This window comes from Nerophis ophidion, linkage group LG08, assembly GCF_033978795.1.
Source record: "Nerophis ophidion isolate RoL-2023_Sa linkage group LG08, RoL_Noph_v1.0, whole genome shotgun sequence".
Lineage (NCBI taxonomy): Eukaryota > Metazoa > Chordata > Actinopteri > Syngnathiformes > Syngnathidae > Nerophis > Nerophis ophidion.
This window is the reverse complement of record NC_084618.1, coordinates 13,381,595-13,403,328: the sequence shown is the minus strand read 5'-3', so window position 1 is coordinate 13,403,328 and position 21,734 is coordinate 13,381,595. Positions and strand designations below refer to the sequence as shown.

General features: G+C 40.0%; 1 protein-coding gene and 1 long non-coding RNA gene across 2 annotated transcripts in view; one reads left to right on the top strand and one right to left on the bottom strand.

Moving 5' to 3' along the window:
* The window catches only part of LOC133557340 (uncharacterized), a 252,154-nt gene that overhangs the window by 135,975 nt on the left and 94,445 nt on the right, over positions 1-21,734 (top strand). The gene's annotated exons all lie outside the window — the stretch shown is intronic.
* On the bottom strand, positions 1,368-20,986 carry LOC133557335 (matrix-remodeling-associated protein 7-like). Its single transcript, XM_061907726.1, has 4 exons — positions 20,195-20,986; positions 11,720-11,966; positions 9,865-9,967; positions 1,368-2,113 (listed from the first exon to the last, which is right to left on the bottom strand). The coding sequence occupies exons 1-4, from the start codon at positions 20,468-20,470 to the stop codon at positions 1,999-2,001; spliced, it is 741 nt and encodes a 246-aa protein (XP_061763710.1). The 5' UTR covers positions 20,471-20,986; the 3' UTR covers positions 1,368-1,998.

Here is a 21,734-nt window from a genome sequence, read left to right as displayed (position 1 = left end):
CAAATACAACAACAAAAACACACACACTCACACACTTTCTTGTATTTCGGACCTTCTTGAGACCTCTGAAAAATGCCTACTTGTTCACACCTCCTCATATGGAAGCTACTTTTCCTTGTTGGTGTCTCAAGAAGGGTACAAATACAACACACACACACACACACACACACAAACACACTTATATTTCGAACCTTCTTAAAACCTCTGAAAAATGCCTACCTCTTTAGGACCAGCCTTTCTAGATATATAAAGCTGTATATTTACAACATTAATAATATATATATAATATGCAAATATAAAAAATATTTTTGTGAAAAATGAGGTACAATTTCAAAAGAAAAAGGTCACAATTTCACGGACCACCGATTCTGTTCATAATTTTTATGGACAGAAATTCTAGACGCAGTCAAGGCGTTGAGGGGATCCGGTTTGGTGACTGCAGGATTGGGTCTCTGCTTTTGGCAGATATTGTGGTCCTGATGGCTTCTTCTGGCCAGGATCTTCAGCTCTCACTGGATCAGTTCGCAGCCGAATGTGAAGCGACCAGGATGAGAGTCAGCACCTCCAAGTCCGAGTCCATGATTCTCGCCCGGAAAAGGGTGGAGTGCCATGTCCGGGTTGGGGAGGAGACCCTGCCCCAAGTGGAGGAGTTCAAGTACCTAGGACTCTTGTTCACCAGTGAGGGAAGAGTGGATCGTGAGATCGACCGGCGGATCGGTGCGGCGTCTTCAGTAATGCGGACGTTGTACCGATCCGTTGTGGTGAAGAAGGAGCTGAGCCGGAAGGCAAAGCTCTCAATTTACCAGTCGATATACGTTCCCATCCTCACCTATCGTCATGAGCTTTGGGTTCTGACCGAAAGGACAAGATCACGGGTACAAGCGGCCGAAATGAGGGTCTCTCCCTTAGAGATAGGGTGAGAAGTTCTGCCATCCGGGAGGAACTCAAAGTAAAGCCGCTGCTCCTCCACATGGAGAGGAGCCAGATGAGGTGGTTCGGGCATCTGGTCAGGATGCCACCCGAACGCCTCCCTAGGGAGGTGTTTAGGTCAGGTCCGAGCCGGTAGGAGGCCACGGGGAAGACCCAGGACACGTTGGGAAGACTATGTCTTTCGGCTGGCCTGGGAACACCTTGGGATCCCCCGGGAAGAGCTGGATGAAGTGGCTGTGGAGAGGAAATTCTGGGCTTCCCTGTTTAGGCTGCTGCCCCCGCGACCCGACCTCGCATAAGTGGAAGAAGGATGGACGGATAGATGGAAATGTTTCTGTGTTTTGCTTGACTGAAAAAGAGACGACTATCGAGTAGCTGGTCTGAGAAGTAAAAGATATTCATATGTCGTTAATATTCAGTCTTTCATTGTTCATAGATAATATTGTAAATCCCACTTTTCTTTATTTTTATGTACAATTTGGGTGTCCCATTCAGTAAAAAACTGTAAAATTCCATTCTGTTGTTTTTTGTTTTTTTAAATGGTCTGTCATAAAGTTTTTAGAACTCTATCGGACATTGTGACTTTTGGTTTTAGTGTTCCTGGAAAAAAAAGGGACCCAAACACACATACTGTACAGCAGGTTTTTACAGCTAAATATGTATATATTATTCATACACATCGGCCCCACCCGGACACATTTTTTCTCTCAATGTGGCCCCCCCGAGTCCAAAATATTGGCCCAGCTCTGCCTTAGAAGCTACGGTATTTTATATCCTCACAAAATACATCACAGTCCGCCATATTTTCCGCTTCAGTCAAAGCGTGGGGAATTTCCGGGAATTTCCTGTAGAATCCAGAACCGTGGCGAGAAAAATCCCGCTATGGGTTCTTAGAAAAAAAAAAAAAAAAAAAAGTTCCATCCGCTTCTCACCTCAGCCTGGGAACTACCACTGACAACGCTTGCGCGGCGCAATGCGCCGTTAGCTCACCGGGCGGCGCCCTCGGCCGTCGCGCTCACATGCCGCTATGGCTACGCGCGGGAATCCCGGCGGGTGGGGGGGGGGGTCTCAGATGGAGTAGAGGCGCAGTTGCTCCTCCATGTCGCCCTCGGAGACGTCCCCGAACGTCTCCGTGTTGTCCCTCAGCAGCTGGAAGATGGCGGCCAGCTGCTCCCGTTGCACCCTGGGAAGAGAGGATGGCGGACACGTCGTTAAGTCATGCTTGCCAACCTTGAGACATCCGAATTCGGGTGGTGAGGGGCGGGTGGGCGGGGTCTGGTGGCCCCGGAAGAGTTAGTGCTGCATGGGGTTCTGGGTATTAGTTCTGTTGTGTTACGGTGCGGATGTTCTTCCGAAATGTGTTAATCATTCTTGTTTGGTGTGGGTTCACAGTCCATCCATCCATTCTCTAGCGCTTATTCCCTTTTTGGGGTCGCGGGCACCTATCTCAGCTACAATCGGGCGGAAGGCGGCGTACACCCTGGACAAGTCGCCACCTCATTGCAGGGCCAACACAGATAGACAGACAACATTCACACTCACATTCACACACTAGGGCCAATTTAGTGTTGCCAATCAACCTATCCCCAGGTGCATGTCTTTGGAAGTGGGAGGAAGCTGGAGTACCCAGAGGGAACCCACACATTCACGGGGAGGACATGCAAACTCCACACAGAAAGATGCCGAGCCTGGATTTGAACCCAGGACTGTAGGACCTTCGTATTGTGAGGCAGACGCACTAACCCCTCTACCACCGTGAAGCCCTGGGTTCACAGTATGGCGCATATTTGTAACAGTGTTAAAAGTCATACTTGCCAACCCTCCCGATTTTTCCGGTACACTCCCGAATTTCAGCGACCCTCCCAAAAGTCTCCCGGAGAAACCATTCTCTCGATTATTACGCAGGCAAAAACTGCCTTTCGAGTCCTCTACAACCTGTCATAGCGTCAGCTTTTTCTCCATACAAATAGCGTGCCGGCCCAGCCAAATTTAATATGTGGGTGCTTCAGACACGTAAATGACTGCAAGCATACTTGGTCAACAGCCATACAGGTCACACTGAGGGTGGCCGTGTAAACAACTTTAACACTGTTAAAAATATGCGCCACACTGTGAACCCACACTAAAACAAGAATGACAAACATTTCGGGAGAACATCCGCCCCGTAACACGACATAACAAACCCCTTGCAGCACTAACTCTTCCAGGACGCTACAATATACACCAAACCACGCCTCCCAACCACCCCCGCCCACCTTAACCCCTCAACCCCCCCCCCCACTCCAAACTCCGAATTCGGAGGTCTCAAGGATGGCCAGTATGGTTAAAGTTCTTTATACGGCCACCCTCAGTGTGACATGTATGGCTGTTGACAAAGTATGGCTTGCATTCGCTTAAGTGTATGCGGCTAAATATGTGGCTGGGCCGACACGCTGTTAGTATGGAGGTAAAGTGGGCGTGATGACAGGTTGTAGAGGACACTAAAGACACGCCCCCAATATTGGTGTCTTGGTGGAAATGGGGAGAAATTCGGGAGAATGGTTGCCCCGGGAGATTTTCGGGAGGGGCACGGAAATTCGAGAGTCTCCCGGGAAAATCGGGAGGGTTGACAAATATGCGTTAAGTACGCTGGAACAAGCAACCTTGACTTAAATAATATCTCTAGGCCAGGGGTGCCCACACTTTTTCTGCAGGCGAGCTGCTTTTCAAATTGACCAACTCGAGGGGATCTACCTCATTTATATATATCATTTATATTTATTTATTTATGAAAGAGACATTTTTGTAAACAAGTTAAATGTGTTTAATGATAATACAAGCATGTGTAACACATATAGATGTCTTTCTTTCACAAAGACAAGAATATAAGTTGGTGTATTACCTGATTCTGATGACTTGCATTGATTGGAATCAGACAGTAATGATGATAACGCCCACATTTTCAAATGGAGGAGAAAAAAAGTTGTCCTTTCTGTACAATACCACATGAAAGTGGTTGGTTTTTGGCATCTAATTCATCCAGCTTCCATACACTTTACAAGAAAAACATTGGCGGCAAATTCCGTAGCTTGCTTGATTGACATTCACGGCACCCGAGGGTCTTGTGAGATGACGCTGGCTGCTGCCAGTTCATTATTATGAAAAAATGACCGAGAGGAAGGCGAGAAACACTTTTTATTTCAACAGACTCTCGCGCCGTCCCTTCCGTCAAAACTCTAAAGGCCGACTGCACATTTCCTATCTTCACAATAAAAGCCCTGCTTCATGCTGCCTGCGCTAACAAAATAAGAGTCTCGGAAAGCTGGCGTGCACAAGTGATGTGCACGCCAGCTTTCTGAGGGATCGCTTGTGCACGCCAGTTTTCCGAGACTCTGTATTTAGTTAGCGCAGGCAGCATGAAGCAGGGCTTTTATTGTGAAGATAGGAAATGTGCAGTCGGCCTTTAGAGTTTTGACGGAAGGTACGGCGCGAGAGTCTGTTGAAATAAAAAGTGTTTCTCGCCTTCCTCTCGGTCATTTTTTCATAATAATGATCTTGCAGCAGCCAGCGTCATCTCACAAGACCCTCCGGTACCGTGAATGTCATTTAAGTGACGTCTTGGTGAAGATTGATGATCACTAATTTTTAGGTCTATTTTTTTTTAAAAGCCTGGCTGGAAATCGACTGACACACCCCCCGCGGTCGACTGGTAGCTCGCGATCGACGTAATGGGCACCCCTGCACGAGGCAGATATTAATGTAGCGATATTGAATTTCTCAAAAAATTCCTCGATGCGTTTGTTTTTATTTTTTAAAATTAACATATTTTTGGGGGTGAAAGCAAAATATAAAACATTATTAACCGACACTATTATTAGTACAAAACCCAAAAGCAGTGAAGTTGTCACGTTGTGTAAATGGTAAATAAAAAGAGAATACAATGATTTGCAAATCCTTTTCAACTTATATTCAATTGAATAGACTGCAAATACAAGATATTTAATATTTAAACTAAGAAACATATCTTTTTTCTGTGCAAATAATCATAAACGTAGAATTTAATGGCAGCAACACATTGCAAAAAAGTTGTCGCCGGGGCATTTTTACCACTGTGTTACATGGCCTTTCCTTTTAACAACACTCAGTAAACATTTGGGAACTGAGGAGACACATTTTTGAAGCTTTTTCAGGTGGAATTCTTTCCCGTTCTTGCTTGATGTTCAGCTTAAGTTGGGGGTCTCCGTTGTAGTATTTGAGGCTTCGTAATGCGCCACACATTTTCAATGGGGGACAGGTCTGGACTACAGGCAGGCCAGTCTAGTACCCGCACTCTTTTACTATAAAGCTACGCTGTTGTTTTGCTGAAATAAGCAGGGGTGTCTATGAAAACGCTGCTTGGATGGTAACATATGTTGCTTAAAAAAAAACCTATATGCACCTTTCAGCATTAATGGTGCCTTCACAGATGTGTAAGTTACCCATGCCTTGGGCACTAATGCACCCCCATACCATCCCAGATGCTGGATTTTCAACTTTGCGCCTAGAACAATCCGGATGGTTCCATTCCTCTTTGTTCAGTTTCCCAAAAACTATTTAAAATGTGGACTCGTCAGACCACAGAACACTTTTCCACTTTGCATCAGTCCATCTTAGGTGAGCTTGGGCGGCGTTCCTGGGTGTTGTTGATAAATGGCTTTTGCTTTGCATATTAGAGTTTTAACTTGCACTTACAGATGTAGCGACCAACTGTAGTTACTGACAGTGGTTTTCTGAAGTGTTCCTGAGCCCATGTGGGGATATCGTTTACACACTGATGTCGGTTTTTGATGCAGTATCGCCTGAGGGATCGAAAGTCCGTAATATCATCGCTTACGTGCAGTGATTTCTCCAGATTCTCTGAACCTTTTGATGATTTTACGGACCGTAGATGCTAAAATCCCTAAATTTCTTGCAATAGCTCGTTGAGAAATGTTGTTCTAAAACTGTTCGACAATTTGCTTACAAATTGGTGACCCTCGACCCATCCTTGTTTGTGAATTACTTAACATTACATGGAAGCTGTTTTTATACCCAATCATGGCACCCACCTGTTCCCAATTAGCCTGCACACCTGTGGGATGTTCCAAATAAGTGTTTGATGAGCATTCCTCAACTTTATCAGTATTTATTGCCACCTTTCCCAACTTCTTTGTCACTTGTTGCTGGCATCAAATCCTAAAGTTAATGATTATTTGCACATAAAAAAATGTTTATCAGTTTGAACATCAAATATGTTGTCTTTGTAGCATATTCAACTGAATATGGGTTGAAAAGGATTTGCAAATCATTGTATTCCGTTTATATTTACATCTAACACAATTTTCCAACTCATATGGAAAAGAAGTTTGATCATTTCAACACTTTTTTTTTTTTTAATTGTTGTGAATTATTGACCTTTTTAGGGTTCCAATTAATTCATGTCAAATATTCCACTTTGAAATGTTTTGGGGGAAAATGTTGCATAGTTTGTGTGTTTGCCATATAAATAAGGGTTTTGACATAAAGGCCATAAACATAAAAAAATAGATTTAAAAATTTTTTATACTGACGGACAGACCTGAAATTGATCTCGAGATTCAAGCGTTAAATGAAAAAAAATAAAAAATGTTGACTTACTTCTAACATTTTTATGACTGAGACCCTTCCAGAGACAAAGGACCAAATTTGAGGAAAACCATAAAAGTAAAAAAAAAAAAAAACAACTATTGTATTGCTTTTAAAAAAGAAAAATATCAAAATGGCCCCTGCATACTTTTTTAGTCTGCGCCCCTCAGTGGAAAAAGTTTGGACACCCCTGGCTTATTCCCTTCGGAGTCGCGGGGGGCACTGGAGCCCTATCTCAGCTACAATCGGGCGGAAGGCAGGGAACACCATGGACAAGTCGCCACCTTCCATTAAATACCCATTAAGGATATAAAGTGTTTTTTTTTTTATCTGATTATTCAATTGATTGTGTTATGTCATACCTGCAGGGCTCTTATAATGGCAAACATGTTTTTATATTGTATTCATAAATATTCATTCCTACTTGGTGGAAATTGGTTTACCACGGTAAAAAAATTAAAAAATAAAATACAAATTTAAAAAACGCAATAAACGAGGGATTTCCGTATGCCGATGAGGCAATAAAAATGTACACTTTTACACCCCCTATCTTTATGAAACGGTATTAATTGTTGAAATTTGATGAAAATATGCCCTGTGGCTCTCTCTATGAATGCGCAAATCAACAAGAATAAATCGCAGTTGATCAATACTTTTATTTTGAAATAATGCCGGCCAGCATCCTTTTCAGCAGTTTGGCAAACGACGCAACAGCGGCGCCCCCTTGTGGCCTGACGGAGGAGCGCAGGCAGGGGATTAAAGCGCCGCTGTGCCGGGAGACCCAATCAACACCTGAGCGGCTCCTGACGTGGTCGCACCTTTAATGTGGTGAAGCAGGGGCCCTCAGCAAACATTTTATTTGGAGTCCCCACTCCTCCTTTTGCAAAAAAATTCACACTTTTTTTTAATTTTATGCTTCTTTTTTTTTTTTCAAACAAACTATATTATTTTGAGACATTTTTTTGTCCATCCATCCATTTTCTACCGCTTGTCCCTTTTGGGGTCGCGGGGGGTGCTGGAGCCCATCTCAGGTGCATTTGTGGCGGAAGGCAACGTACACCCTGGACAAGTCACCACCTCATCATTTTTTTGTACTAAAACTAATTCATTGTTTGGTAATACCGTAAGTGCCAAATAGTGCAAAATAACAAGTTCTACATTAAAAGATTAAATTAAAATATAATTAGAATATATTTTTTGATTTTAGTATGTTTTCTGTTTGACCTTTCCACTTGTTAGAACTACCACAGTTTAATATGTTTGTGTGTACGCTTCTCTGAGACTATTTGGTGAACATCGTTTTGTCCTACTCATTTCGGCGGTTCTTGAACTCACCACAGTGTGGCCTGTGGCACAATAGTTCGTTTACATTAAAATATTCCACTCCTTTGTCTCATTTTGTCCACCAAACATTTTATGCTGTGCGTGAATGCACAAAAGGTGAGCTTTGTTGATGTTATTGACTTGTTGTAGTGCTAATCAGGGATATTTGGTCACTCCATTTCAATACTTCCACTCCTTTGTCTCATTTTGTCCACCAAATGTTTTATGCTGTGCGTGAATGCACAAAAGTTGAGCTCTGCTGATGTTATTGACTTGTTGGAGTGCTAATCAGGGATATTTGGTCACTACATTTCAATACTTCCACTCTTTTGTCTCATTTTGTCCACCAAATGTTTTATGCTGTGCGTGAATGCACAAAAGTTGAGCTTTGTTGATGTTATTGACTTGTTGTAGTGCTAATCAGGCATATTTGGTCACTACATTTCAATACTTCCACTCTTTTGTCTCATTTTGTCCACCAAACGTTTTATGCTGTGCGTGAATGCACAAAAGTTGAGCTCTGTTGATGTTATTGACTTGTTGTAGTGCTAATCAGGGATATTTGGTCACTACATTTCAATACTTCCACTCTTTTGTCTCATTTTGTCCACCAAACGTTTTATGCTGTGCGTGAATGCACAAAAGTTGAGCTTTGTTGATGTTATTGACTTGTTGTAGTGCTAATCAGGGATATTTGGTCACTACATTTCAATACTTCCACTCTTTTGTCTCATTTTGTCCACCAAACGTTTTATGCTGTGCGTGAATGCACAAAAGTTGAGCTTTGTTGATGTTATTGACTTGTTGGAGTGCTAATCAGGGATATTTGGTCACTATATTTCAATACTTCCAATCTTTTGTCTCATTTTGTCCACCAAATGTTTTATACTGTGCATGAAAGCACAAAAGTTGAGCTTTGTTGATGTTATTGACTTGTTGGTGTGCTAATAAGGGATATTTGGTCACTACATTTCAATACCTCCACTCCTTTGTCTCATTTTGTCCACCAAACGTTTTATGCTGTGCGTGAATGCACAAAAGGGGGGCTTTGTTGATGTTATTGACGTGTTGTATTGCTAATCAGGCATATTTGGTCGGAGCATGACTGCAAGCTAATCGATGCTAACATGCTATTTCGGCTAGCTGTATGTACATATTGCATCATCATGCCTCATTTGTAGGTATATTTCAGTTAATTTAATATCCTTTACTTTTGTCTGATTGATTGATTGAGTCTTTTATTAGTGGATCGCACAGTACAGTACGTATTCCGTACAGTTGACCACTAAATGGCAACACCCGAATAAGTTTTGTCAACTTTGTATATAATTTAGTTTCGCATGTCTCTGTATGTAACATTGGCTGCATTTCGGATAGTTGTTTGTGTGCCATGTTGTTCCAGACCACAGCAAACGTTACCGAGTGTTAGAATAATTGCATCTAAGTTATCACAAAACTTTGTGCTTCAATGAGCAGACCAAAAGCCGTCTTTGATCTACCAAGCAGGCTTGTAAAAACTCTGCTGTGTAGGATGGGAAGCAACATGAAGGTGTTCTGTTTCTTTCTCATCACACAAAATGGTGGATAATATGACCGAAATAAACTTATTTCATTCATTCAAAAACTTATTTCATTCATTCATGTTGCCAAAATAATAGATAGATAAATGACACAATATGTTACTGCATACGTCAGCAACTAAATCAGGAGCCTTTGTTTGCTTACTAACTAATAAAAGAAAAATTTTCTGGTACATTCACTATTTTATTTAGGGACAAAATGACAATAATAAACATGTTTAATGTACTCTAAGATTTATTTTGTTCAAATAAAGCCAAACATGCCATGTTTCGTGGTCCCCTTTATATAGAAAAGTCTCGAAAAGTATTGAAATACATTTTGGTATCGAGAGAAGCATCTGGAGTTGTCTTTATTTTGAAGTTATCATGCCATGATTTTACCCACGTGGCCCCTGCTTTAGATACTGACCTCTGCTCCTCTTCCAGCTCCTCTTTGGACATCATCATCTCCATGTGGTGGGACCGCGACTTTCCGGGGACGTACTGGAAGGAGTTGTTGAAGTCCGTCTTGTCTGGGAAGAGAGTCCACACTCTTATCATTGAGATAAATTGATCAAAATCACATCCGTTTATCACCGGGCTCGTTTCCTACAGTACATTAGTTGGAATTTATCATCTTAAATGTATCAAAGAGATACAAACCCTGTTTCCATATGAGTTGGGAAATTGTGTTTGATGTAAATATAAACGGAATACAATGATTTGCGAATCCTTTTCAACCCATATTCAGTTGAATATGCTACAAAGACAACATATTTGATGTTCAAACTGATCAAACACTTTTTTTAGTGTGCAAATAATCATTAACTTTAGAATTTGATGCCAGCGAAACGTGCCAAAGAAGTTGGGAAAGGTGGCGATAAATACTGATAAAGTTGAGGAATGCTCATCAAACACTTATTTGGAACATCCCACAGGTGGGTGCCATGATTGGGTATAAAAACAGCTTCCCAAAAAATGTTCAGTCTTTCACAAGAAAGGATGGGGCGAGGTACACCCCTTTCTCCACAACTGCGTGAGCAAATAGTCAAACAGTTTAAGAACAACGTTTCTCGAAGTGCAATTGCAAGAAATTTAGGGATTTCAACTTCTACGCTCCATAATATCATCAAAAGGTTCAGAGAACCTGGAGAAAACACTCCAAGTAAGCGGCATGGCCGGAAACCAACATTGAATGACCGTGACCTTCCATCCCTCAGATGGCACTGTATCAAAAACCGACATCAATCTCTAAAGGATATCACCACATGGGCTAAGGAACACTTCAGAAAACCACTGTCACTAAGTACAGTTTGTCGCTACATCTGTAAGTGCAAGTTAAAGCTCTACTATGCAAAGCGAAAGCCATTTATCAACAACATCCAGAAACGCCGCCGGCTTCTCTGGGCCCGAGATCATCTAAGATGGACTGATGCAAATTGGAAAAATGTTCTGTGGTCTGACGAGTCCATATTTCAAATTGTTTTTTGGAAATATTCAACATCGTGTCATCCGGACCAAAGGGGAAGCGAACCATCCAAAATGTGTTATCGAAGCAAAGTTGAAAAGCCAGCATCTGTGATGGTATGGGGGTGCATTAGTGCCCAAGGCATGGGTAACTTACAAATCTGTGAAGGCACCATTAATGTTGAAAGGTACATACAGGTTTTGGAACGACATATGCTGCTGTCTTTTTCATGGACGCCCCTGCTTATTTCAGCAAGACCATGCCAGGCCACATTCAGCACGTGTTACAACAGCGTGGCTTCGTAAAAAAAAGGTTGGGTACTTTCCTGGCCCGCCTGCAGTCCAGACCTGTCTCCCATCGAACATATGTGGCACAATATGAAGCGTAAAATACGACACTGGTGAACGACTGAATCTCTACATAAAACAAGAATGGGAAAGAATTCCACTTTCAAAGCTCCAAAAATTAGTTTCCTCAGTTCCCAAACGTTTATTGAGTGTTGTTAAAAGAAAAGGTGATGTAACACGGTGGTGAACATGCCCTTTCCCAACTACTTTGGCACGTGTTGCAGCCATGAAATTCTAATTATTATTTGCAAAAAAAACGTTTATGAGTTTGAACATCAAATATGCTGTCTTTGTAGCATATTCAACTGAATATGGGTTGAAAATGATTTGCAAATCATTGTATTCTGTTTATATTTACATCTAACACAATTTCCCAACTCACATGGAAACGGGGTTTGTATCAAAGAGATACCAGCTATATAGGGGTCGGTCCTTATCAAACTGGCAATTGAACGGTTCTCGGCGCTCACCGTTGACCTCCGGGCTCTCTGCGGCTCCTTCGGTCTGGGGATCAGAGAAAGCACACTTTAGGAGCTCCTGGTCAGAGAGCCCGATGAAGGAGCGCCGTCCGCGCCCCGACGAGGCCTCGGACGACGAGTCGCAGCTGGTGTGCCTGGAGTCAGGCCTGGGCACGGACAGGGTGGACGCCGACGAAGAGGAGCGCTCGGCCGCCGGGGTCGCCGGCTCCTCGCTGACGGGGCTGAGCCGCGCATCCTCCTGCGGGAGAATGAGGCGGCCAGAAAAGGAAAGGCGTCACTTTTTTTTTTTTTTTTGCACCGTCGTCGTCACCTCTGATACCCGCTCAGCGTCTCTCTGGGGATGATTGACAGCTCACTCCCTGGACTCTACAGAGCCTGGAGAGTGTTAATTGCTTCAAACCTAAAATGCACTTTACATTGAATAAACAACCTCTAAGTGCAACAGTGTACTAAAAAATTTAAATTAAAATATAATAAAAACTACAACAGCCTGATAGCTAGAACTAGTACGTGTATCTAAAAAAAACAAAATTTTTTTTTTAAAAGAAGGGTTTTTAAGCCTTTCTTTAAAAGCATCCACAGTCTGTGGTGCCCTCAGGTGGTTAGGGAGAGCGTTTCACATACTGGGAAAGGGGAAGCAGAAAGCTCCCATTGTTAGCCTGTCCGGAGCGGAGGTGTTGTGTGTGTGGAGGATTTGGCGATGAGTAGTTCTTTGAGGTAGAGGGGGGCATTTCCGCGGAGGAACTTACTACCAAGTAAAAGCCAGTCTGGTCCGATACTTTGTGCAAATGAAACCACGGTCAGTAGCTACAGTTCGTCGCTACATGTGCAAGTGCAAGTTAAACCTCTACGATGCAAAGCGAAAGCCATTTATCAACAACACCCAGAAACGCCGCAGGCTTCGCTGGGCTGGAGTTCATCCAAGATTGACTGATACAAAGTGGAAAAGCGTTCTGTAGGCTGACGAGTACACATTTCAGTCCAACTTTATCCGATTACATTAATGATTAATTATATATTAAGTTATAAAATAATATGTACACATACAGTACAGGCCAAAGGTTTGGAAACACCTTTTCCTTTCAAAGTGTTTCTTTTTTTTCTCCATGACTATTTATATTGTGGATTGTCTCTAAAGGCATCAAAACTATGACACCAGTGAAGTGAAAACCATTTCAGTTGACTCTTGAAGCTCATGGAGAGAATACCAGAAATGTGCAAAGTGGTAATCAGAGCAAAAGGGTGGCTATTTTGAAGAAACTAGTATATCAAACATGTGTTCAGCGATTTCACCTTTTTTTTTTGTTAAGTAAATAACTCAACATGTGTTCATTCATAGTTTTGATGCCTTCAGTGACAATCTATAATGTAAATAGTCATGAAAATAAAGAAAACGCATTGAATGAGGAGAAGGTGTGTCCAAACTTTTGGGCTGTACTGTACCTGACGTGTCTGCTAAAACTTTAAAAGTTGTGTATTTTAAAATAACACATTTGCCTAAAAAAACAACAGTATAAATGTAAAAAAAAGAGCAAAAAATCAGAATATAGTGAGAAAAAGATATAATTTTGAAAAAATAATTAATGATCATATATTTAGTCACCTATAATGGTAGGCAACAGACCAAACACCCCTGTTGCCCTCCTTCTCATTTCGCTTCTTTGGACTCAATGTTACCCACTTTTCACCAATATGTGCAACACAAAGTTCAGTAAATATCTGTTTTTGAGCATATATATATATATATTAGGGCTGGGCAACGATTAAAAATTTTAATCAAAGTTAATCGCACTATTTCTCCGATTAATCGCGATTAACTGCATTGTATACGCAAAGCCCAATAATGAATTCAAAAGTAGTGTGTAATGCACCTTTATTGGAATATTCTCCCACATGAACAAAAGCGCCAAAACATTTGTTGTGCAAACACAATTTAAATCAGTCCTTGTTAAACAGTAGCAGTTAAATAGCATATTTTATGAAAATCAACTCAAAAAATGTAAATACAAACATTTAAGCTTATTGCCACTGCCAGGGTATTTAAGTTATCCTGTTTGTTATGGAAAATAAATATAATCTACATACAAATCTCTGAGCCACAATCATAACATCTGAACAGGCAATTTCTGAGGTAACAGCAGAAACATTTTTTTTTTATCAGGGATCTTATGTTTAAAAAACCTATATTATAGGTAGTGGGCTGTTTTAGGGAATTTTTGATCAAATTATCCGTAGTAGCAATATTAATAATGTTGTGTTTATTCTGCGTAGTGCACTTAAAATAATTATGACCATATCTAGGAATTGATATGATGGGAATTTTCCGATTGTTTGCTTGGTGCTTTGATAAACTGAACGCATCATATACATGGTACTATATTGTGATGTTATGAGCCAGGGAAAAAAAGAACTACCCTACCCAGCATGCAACAGGAGTGACGAGCATGCGCGGTAGCCCGGTATAGGTTGTGTGTTGCCATGACGGCATCTTGTATGTTGTGATATGCACGCTCTGAAAGTAAACATTAAGAACTCAGCCAACACTCCTGGTCTGCATTATTCATAAATAGACAGACAACACATATACTCCGCTGCTTCACAAGCCGCTGGATGTAGCCGGCAAAGTATTCCCATGCTAGCTAGCCGGTCTAGCTAGCACGCGTCATTCAGTCCAAAACGGCACGATCTATCCACATCCAGAATTGTCCGGCGGTCGTAAGTGATCCCGGAGTGACCACGCTGTAAGCCAGCCATGACATTTGCAAAATTGTCCGGTATTTTTGCCAAATGTTCCATCTTTACCAAGAGCCCCTCCACGCCGACTTCCCAACCGGCATCTTGTTAAGAAAAGGCATTAACAAAATAAAAGCAAGTAAACAACATACGCAAATGTGCGATAAAATAATTGTCGGCGTTAATAGATTGATGAGTTAACTCGTAATTAATGCATTAATTTGCCCACCCCTAATATATATATATATATCCCAATCGTTCGCCCATACTTGACTTGTAAGTATTTGGCCCATGGTGGAAATGGTTTCGACATCCCTGACCTAAGCTTCTAGAAGTTAAAAAAATAAAATATTATTAACCTCAACTGAATTAAACTGAAAAATTACAGAAGCCATAATAAAATCTGTTAAATATCCAACTAAACATTAATATTTTCGCACAGGCGGAATATTTGACACACTCTGTTATGCAGTTAAAGAACCGTATTATTTTTTTCTTTCTATTCTTACATGGGGAAAAAAAACAACCGTAAAAATGTAAGAAAATAAGAACCAAAAAAGGAGAACAATTATTATTAATAAAATACTTAGTCACCTATATTAAAAAGCTGACACAATTTCAGTATGCAACCGTCGGTGGGAAACAACTGAACACCCCCGAAATTAAGTATCAAAGGTATTGATATTTTGATTTGAGGATCGATATTAGAGCATAAAGATCTGGTATCGGCGGTAAAGATATTTTAGTATCGATCCACACATCACTACAACTAAGTGTGTGTCTTTTTTTCATGTGTTTGTATGCCTTATGACAAGTTTTGTCCATTTTCCTAACTCTATATATATATATATATATATATATATATATATATATATATATATATATATATATATATATATATATATATATATATATATATATATATATATATATTAGGGGTGGGCAAATTAATGCGTTAATTACGCGTTAACTCATCAATCTATTAACGCCAACAATTATTTTATCGCACATTTGCGTATGTTGTTTACATGCTTTTAATTTGTTAACGCCTTTTCTTAACAAGATGGCATCTCCCGGATGTACTTCGGCGTGGAGGGGCTCTTGGTAAAGATGGAACATTTGGAAAAAAATAACGGACAATTCTGCAAATGTCATGGCTGGCTTACAGCGTGGTCACTCCGGGATCACTTACGACCGCCAGACAATTCTGAATGTGGATAGATCGGGCCGTTTTGGACTGAATGACGCGTGCTTGCTAGACCGGCTACCTAGCATGGGAATACTTTGCCGGCTACATCCAGCGGCTTGTGAAGCAGCGGAGTATATGTGTTGTCTGTCTATTTATGAATAATGCAGACGAGGAGTGTTGGCTGAGTTCTTAACGTTTGTTTTCAAAGCGTGCATATCACAACATACAAGATGCCGTCATGGCGACACAACCTATACCGGGCTACCGCGCATGCTCGTCACTCCTGTTGCATGCTGGGTAGGGTAGTTCTTTTTTTCCCTGGCTCATAACATCACAATATAGTACCATGTATATGATGCGTTCAGTTTATCAAAGCACCAAGCAAACAATTGGAAAATTCCCATCATATGAATTCCTAGATATGGTCATAATTATTTTAAGTGCACTACGCAGAATAAACACAACATTATTAATATTGCTACTACGGATAATTTGATCAAAAATTCCCTAAAACAGCCCACTACCTATAATATAGGTTTTTTAAACATAAGATCCCTGATAAAAAAAAATGTTTCTGCTGTTACCTCAGAAATTGCCTGTTCAGATGTTATGATTGTGGCTCAGAGATTTGTATGTAGATTATATTTATTTTCCATAACAAACAGGATAACTTAAATACCCTGGCAGTGGCAATAAGCTTAAATGTTTGTATTTACATTTTTTGAGTTGATTTTCATCAAATATGCAATTTAACTGCTACTGTTTAACAAGGACTGATTTAAATTGTGTTTGCACAACAAATGTTTTGGCGCTTTTGTTCATGTGGGAGAATATTCCAATAAAGGTGCACTACACACTACTTTTGAATTCATTATTGGGCTTTGTGTATACAATGGAGTAAATCGCAATTAATCGGAGAAATAGTGCGATTAACTTCGATTAAAATTTTTAATCGTTGCCCAGCCCTACTATATATATATATATATATATATATATATATATATATATATATATATGTTTACTTGTGAAAACTGACTATTTGCGATGAGTACATTTTTGGAAGAATTGACAAAGCGTGCAGTTAGAATTGGGATGGGAACGGATTTTTTTCCAGAAAAAAATGCCAGAGCAGACCTATTTCACAGCGGCAGAACCAATCAAATGTGTAAAAATCGGCGTTCCACTTCAGCTGCTTGAATATAAACGGCAGTAGTGTCCTTTCACTGACCATTTAAGCGCTTTCTTATGTCCTCTGACAGGACAAGCGGGAGACAAGAAGGTAAACAGCTTAAGGCGGTGACATCATCCAGCAGAGCTTACCACACTGGAAATTTTGGAAACCAACTAAATACAGGAACAGTAACGGCGATATAAATAAATGTTTTAATATGGATATCAATACAATAGACATATCATTACCAGAATCATGATAAACATCTTGAACCTTATCTAAAACATTAGATATTTTCATTTATCTCATAATGTGAACCATAACTTACTTAACTGTTTATTTAAGAGAACTTTACCCATTGTTTGCTCGTTTTATTATTATTTACGTACTCGTTTCATCCGTCTATTTATCTAGTTATTTAATCACTATAGTGTTAGTCATTAAGCAAGAACAAATGTATTAAAGATTTGCTATGAGGGCTTCCCTTTATCCCTTTTCCGACATGCTGTAATGAGAAAATTGTTATTTTTATGTGGATTTTCAAAATAAAATGACACCATAACCATTTAAAACGATCATTGAATGACTTCCTGAATTTTACCTTTAATTCGTTAATCATGATTATAATTAGAATGAAGTATTTTGGCCGGACTAAAAACAGTTTTTAATAATTTATATCTATAAATATTAACTTACTTTCTTTTATTACATAACACCGGGCCTTACTTTGTTTACACTATCGACTTGGGCCCTCTTCCCAGAGTTTTAAGCAACATGTTTGAACAAACACTATTAAAACAGCTACTTGTGAGAAAAAAAAAACTGAAATAAAATATCGATCCCCACGACAGCGACATTGTTTGTTTGTTTAATAATTATTTACATACTTGTTTCATTTGTCTATTCATCTAGTTATTTAATCACTATTGTGTTAGTGATTGAGCACGAACAAATGTGTTGAAAATTGAGGGTTAGATAAGCTCTGCTTCCTTTTATCCTTTTTCCGATATGCTGTAATGCATACTTGCCAACACTTCCGGAATTTCCGGAGACTCCCGAAATTCAGCGCCTCTACCGAAAACCTCCCGGGACAATTTTCTCCCGAAATCCAGGCCACGCCCCCTCCAGCTCCATCTTATGTGGGTTTATTGTTAGGTAGTTTCATTAACGTCCCCCCAGCGCGGTAACAACACACAACAACAGCAGTCAGGTTTTCGTCTACCGTAAAGCAGTTCGTCGGCCGTGAACAGCAACGTTGTGACACTATTAAACAGGACGATACTCCCATCTACTGTACATGCATATGTGACAATACCATCTATGGCTTCTAGAGCAGTGGTTCTCAACCTTTTCTCTGTGAATTTTTTTTTAATTCTAGTACCCCCTAATCAGAGCAAAGCATTTTTGGTTGGAAAAAAAAAAAGGTAAAGAAGTAAAATACAGCACTTTAATCAATCAGTTTCTGATTGATTACATTGTATAACAGTGCAAAATATTGCTCATTTGTAGTGGTCTTTCTTGAACTATTTGGAAAAAAAAGATAACTAAAAACTTGTTGAAAAATAAACAAGTAATTCAACTATAAATAAAGATTTCTACACATACTGTGATGAGGTGTCGACTTGTCCAGGGTGTACACCGCCTTCGGCCCAATTGTAGCTGAGATAGGCACCAGCGCCCACCGCGACACCAAAGGGAATAAGCGGTAGAAAATGGATGGATGAATAGCTGTAAATATACTCCTCTTAACCACGCCCCACGCCCTCCACCCCACCTCCCGAAATCGGAGGTCTCAAGGTTGGCAAGTATGCTGTAATGAGAAAATTATTAATTTATGTGGATTTTCAAAATAAAATTACACCATAGCCATTTAAAAAGATAATTGAATGATTTCCTGAATTCTGCCTTTAATTCGTTAATCATAATTATAATCAGAATGAAGTATTTTGACTAAAAACTACTTTGTTTACACTATTGACTTGGGCCCTGTTCCCAAATTTTTTTCAGCAACATGTTTGAACAAACACTACTAAAAACAGCTATTTGTGAGGAAAAAAAAAAAAATTAAAATAGAATATAAATCCCCACGACAGCGACATTTTTTGTTCGTTTAATAATTATTTACATTCATTTGTCTATTCATCTAGTTATTTAATCACTATTATGTTAGTGATTGAGCACGAACAAATGTGTTGAAAATTGCTATGAGGGCTTCCTTTTATCCCTTTTCCGATATGCTGTAATGAGAAAATTTTAATTTTTTATCAATCAATCAATCAATCAATGTTTATTTATATAGCCCTAAATCACAAGTGTCTCAAAGGGCTGCACAAACCACAAAGACATCCTCGGTAGAGCCCACATAAGGGCCAGGAAAAACTCACCCAAGTGGGACGTCGACAATGATGACTATGAGAAACCTTGGAGGGGACCTCATACCGTATTTCCTTATTTTGCCGTCACGAGTGACACTTCCCCTGTCATCATTTTCAAAATGGAGGAGGTTGATTTCAATACCGGTAATTTGAAATCGCATAAAGGGAAGAAGATTAAGAGCTATTCAGTAGGATTTAAGGTCCTAGCTTACATCACACTCAAATTTTTAGATAGATAGTACTTTATTGATTCCTTCAGGAGAGTTCCTTCAGGAAAATTAAAAATTCCAGCAACAGTGTACAGAGTTGAGATCAATTTAAATAAAAGTAATGATAAAAAGTAAATAATGGGGGTTTAAATGGAAACCAAATAGAGAAATATTACAATAAGAATAACAACTAAAAAGCAACAATGGGAATACAAATATAACAGTAAAATAAGAATATAACAAGACAAAGTAGGCAGTAGTGACCCTGTTGTGAAAATAACATGTTACTGCATACCTTTGGTAAGTACCGGAGTGAGAAGAGGTTTTAAAATAATTAGCGCATGCTTACGTTTACCGCATGCCTTTGGTAAGCGCAGGCGTGAGAAGAGGTTTTAAAGTAATTAGCGCAATTCAAGGAGATTTTCAAAATAAAATTACACCAAACAGAGCATTGAATGATTTCCTGATTTTTTCCCCCTTTAGTTCGTTAATCATAATTATAATCAGAATAAAGTATTTTGGCCGGACTAAAAACAGTTTTTAATAAATTATATGAAAAAATATTCGCTTACTACCTTTTATTACATAACACCGGGCCTTACTTTGTTTACACTTTTGACTTGTTTTAAGCGACACGTTTGAACAAACACTACTAAAAACAGCTAGTTGTGAGAACGAAAAAAAAATATATATATATATCGATCCCCCCCAACAGCGGTATCGACAATATCGACGTTTGAGTCGCCGTACCGCATAAACAAACATCAAAGTAAGATGGCGGACACTCACTGACTGCACACACTTCACCACGTCCCAGTGGTCGTGGGAGCTGCCGCTCAGCTCGCACCAGTCGTCCGCCGCCTTCTTGCCCTTCTTCGTGTCCGATACATGGCCGTTGTGCTTGGCCGCCGGCTCGCCTCCCCCCGCGTCCGGTCCCGGGTGACTCCGGGCGTCGAGAGGGTCCTGAGGCGGAGGAGGCGAGGAGGAGTTGTTCAGCAGCGACGTCGCCACCACCAGGGCGAGCAAAGTGAAGATGACGGCTGATAAAATGAAAGTTGGATCCATAGTTTAATTGTTTTTTTAAATTTATTTAACAGTCCCGAGTTAATGCGCCGACATCCATAGCGACGCTTTGAGGATAATCCACAAACCGGAATGAACGAGCGTTTATTGGATAAAGCTAGTCTGGGTATGTCGTCACTTCCGGTTGACCGCCGCTTCCCCCCCCCTATTAGCCTCCTGGAGGTGGATCAGGCGCGGCGGCAACGTGCTCGGTTAATCCAGCACCTCTGCGATGTCAGGTGACGACCACTTAACTTCTGCCTCCCCAGGTCCTAATGCCCACCTCATTGTAACTGCTTTATGTTTTAATTAACCTTCCTCTTGTGTTAGCTTTCTGTTACCATCTCTTATGTTAACGGGTGGGTTTTGACCCATGTCTTAAATCCGCTGTAAAATACACTAAAAACAACTATCTATCATCCAATTTGTTCCTCATCTCTTTGGTTACCTCGTTAGGCTTCCTTATCCTTGAAAATATTGGTTTTAATATTTTTGGTTTGGGCCATTGGGCCTTTTTTTTGTCAGTATACCCCTCGATTTCAATTTTTAAAAATGGTAAAACGAACCTCAAGAGAATCATATACATTAAAAAAAAAAGGTTGTTGTGTTACCTAACTATTACTAAGGGGTATTAGAACACTCTTAAATAAATGTTTTATTTATTTTTTCATTTGAACTATAGTAACATATATGGTGTTACGGGTCAATTTCGACCCATATATATTTACTTTAAGAAAAAGGCTAAAAAGTATTTATTTCCAGCAACAGAAATCCAACATCAAACAAACAACAACCAATCAAGCAAATGAAACCAAGAGAAATAGATTACTAGTTCCAAAACTAATAAAAAAAACAAAATCAGAGTGGCAAAAAGTGACACTTTTAGTGTCCGTCTTTTGTTTGTTTTTGTACAGGATAACAAGGTAAAATGAGAATCCACTAAAGCTCACGATTGGGAGAGGAGCTGGCAGTTTTGGCTCTTATCATTGCTTTATCATCTTATTTTTGTAACTGGGTTGAAACCGACCCTAACAACACCAAGGGCATAATTTCTACCAGAGCATTTTATAATTTAGTGAAAAAAATTAAAATGTTTTATTTTGTTGACAAAGAGGTTCCTGACAAAGTCAAAAAGCTTTGATGCAAAAAATAAATGTATGTGGTGTTTTTATGCACCTGAGTGAGGACAGCCTGTTTTCACGTCCGCATTATAATAAATTAGATTTATGTCGCGCTTTTCTATTGTTAGATACTCAAAGCGCTCACA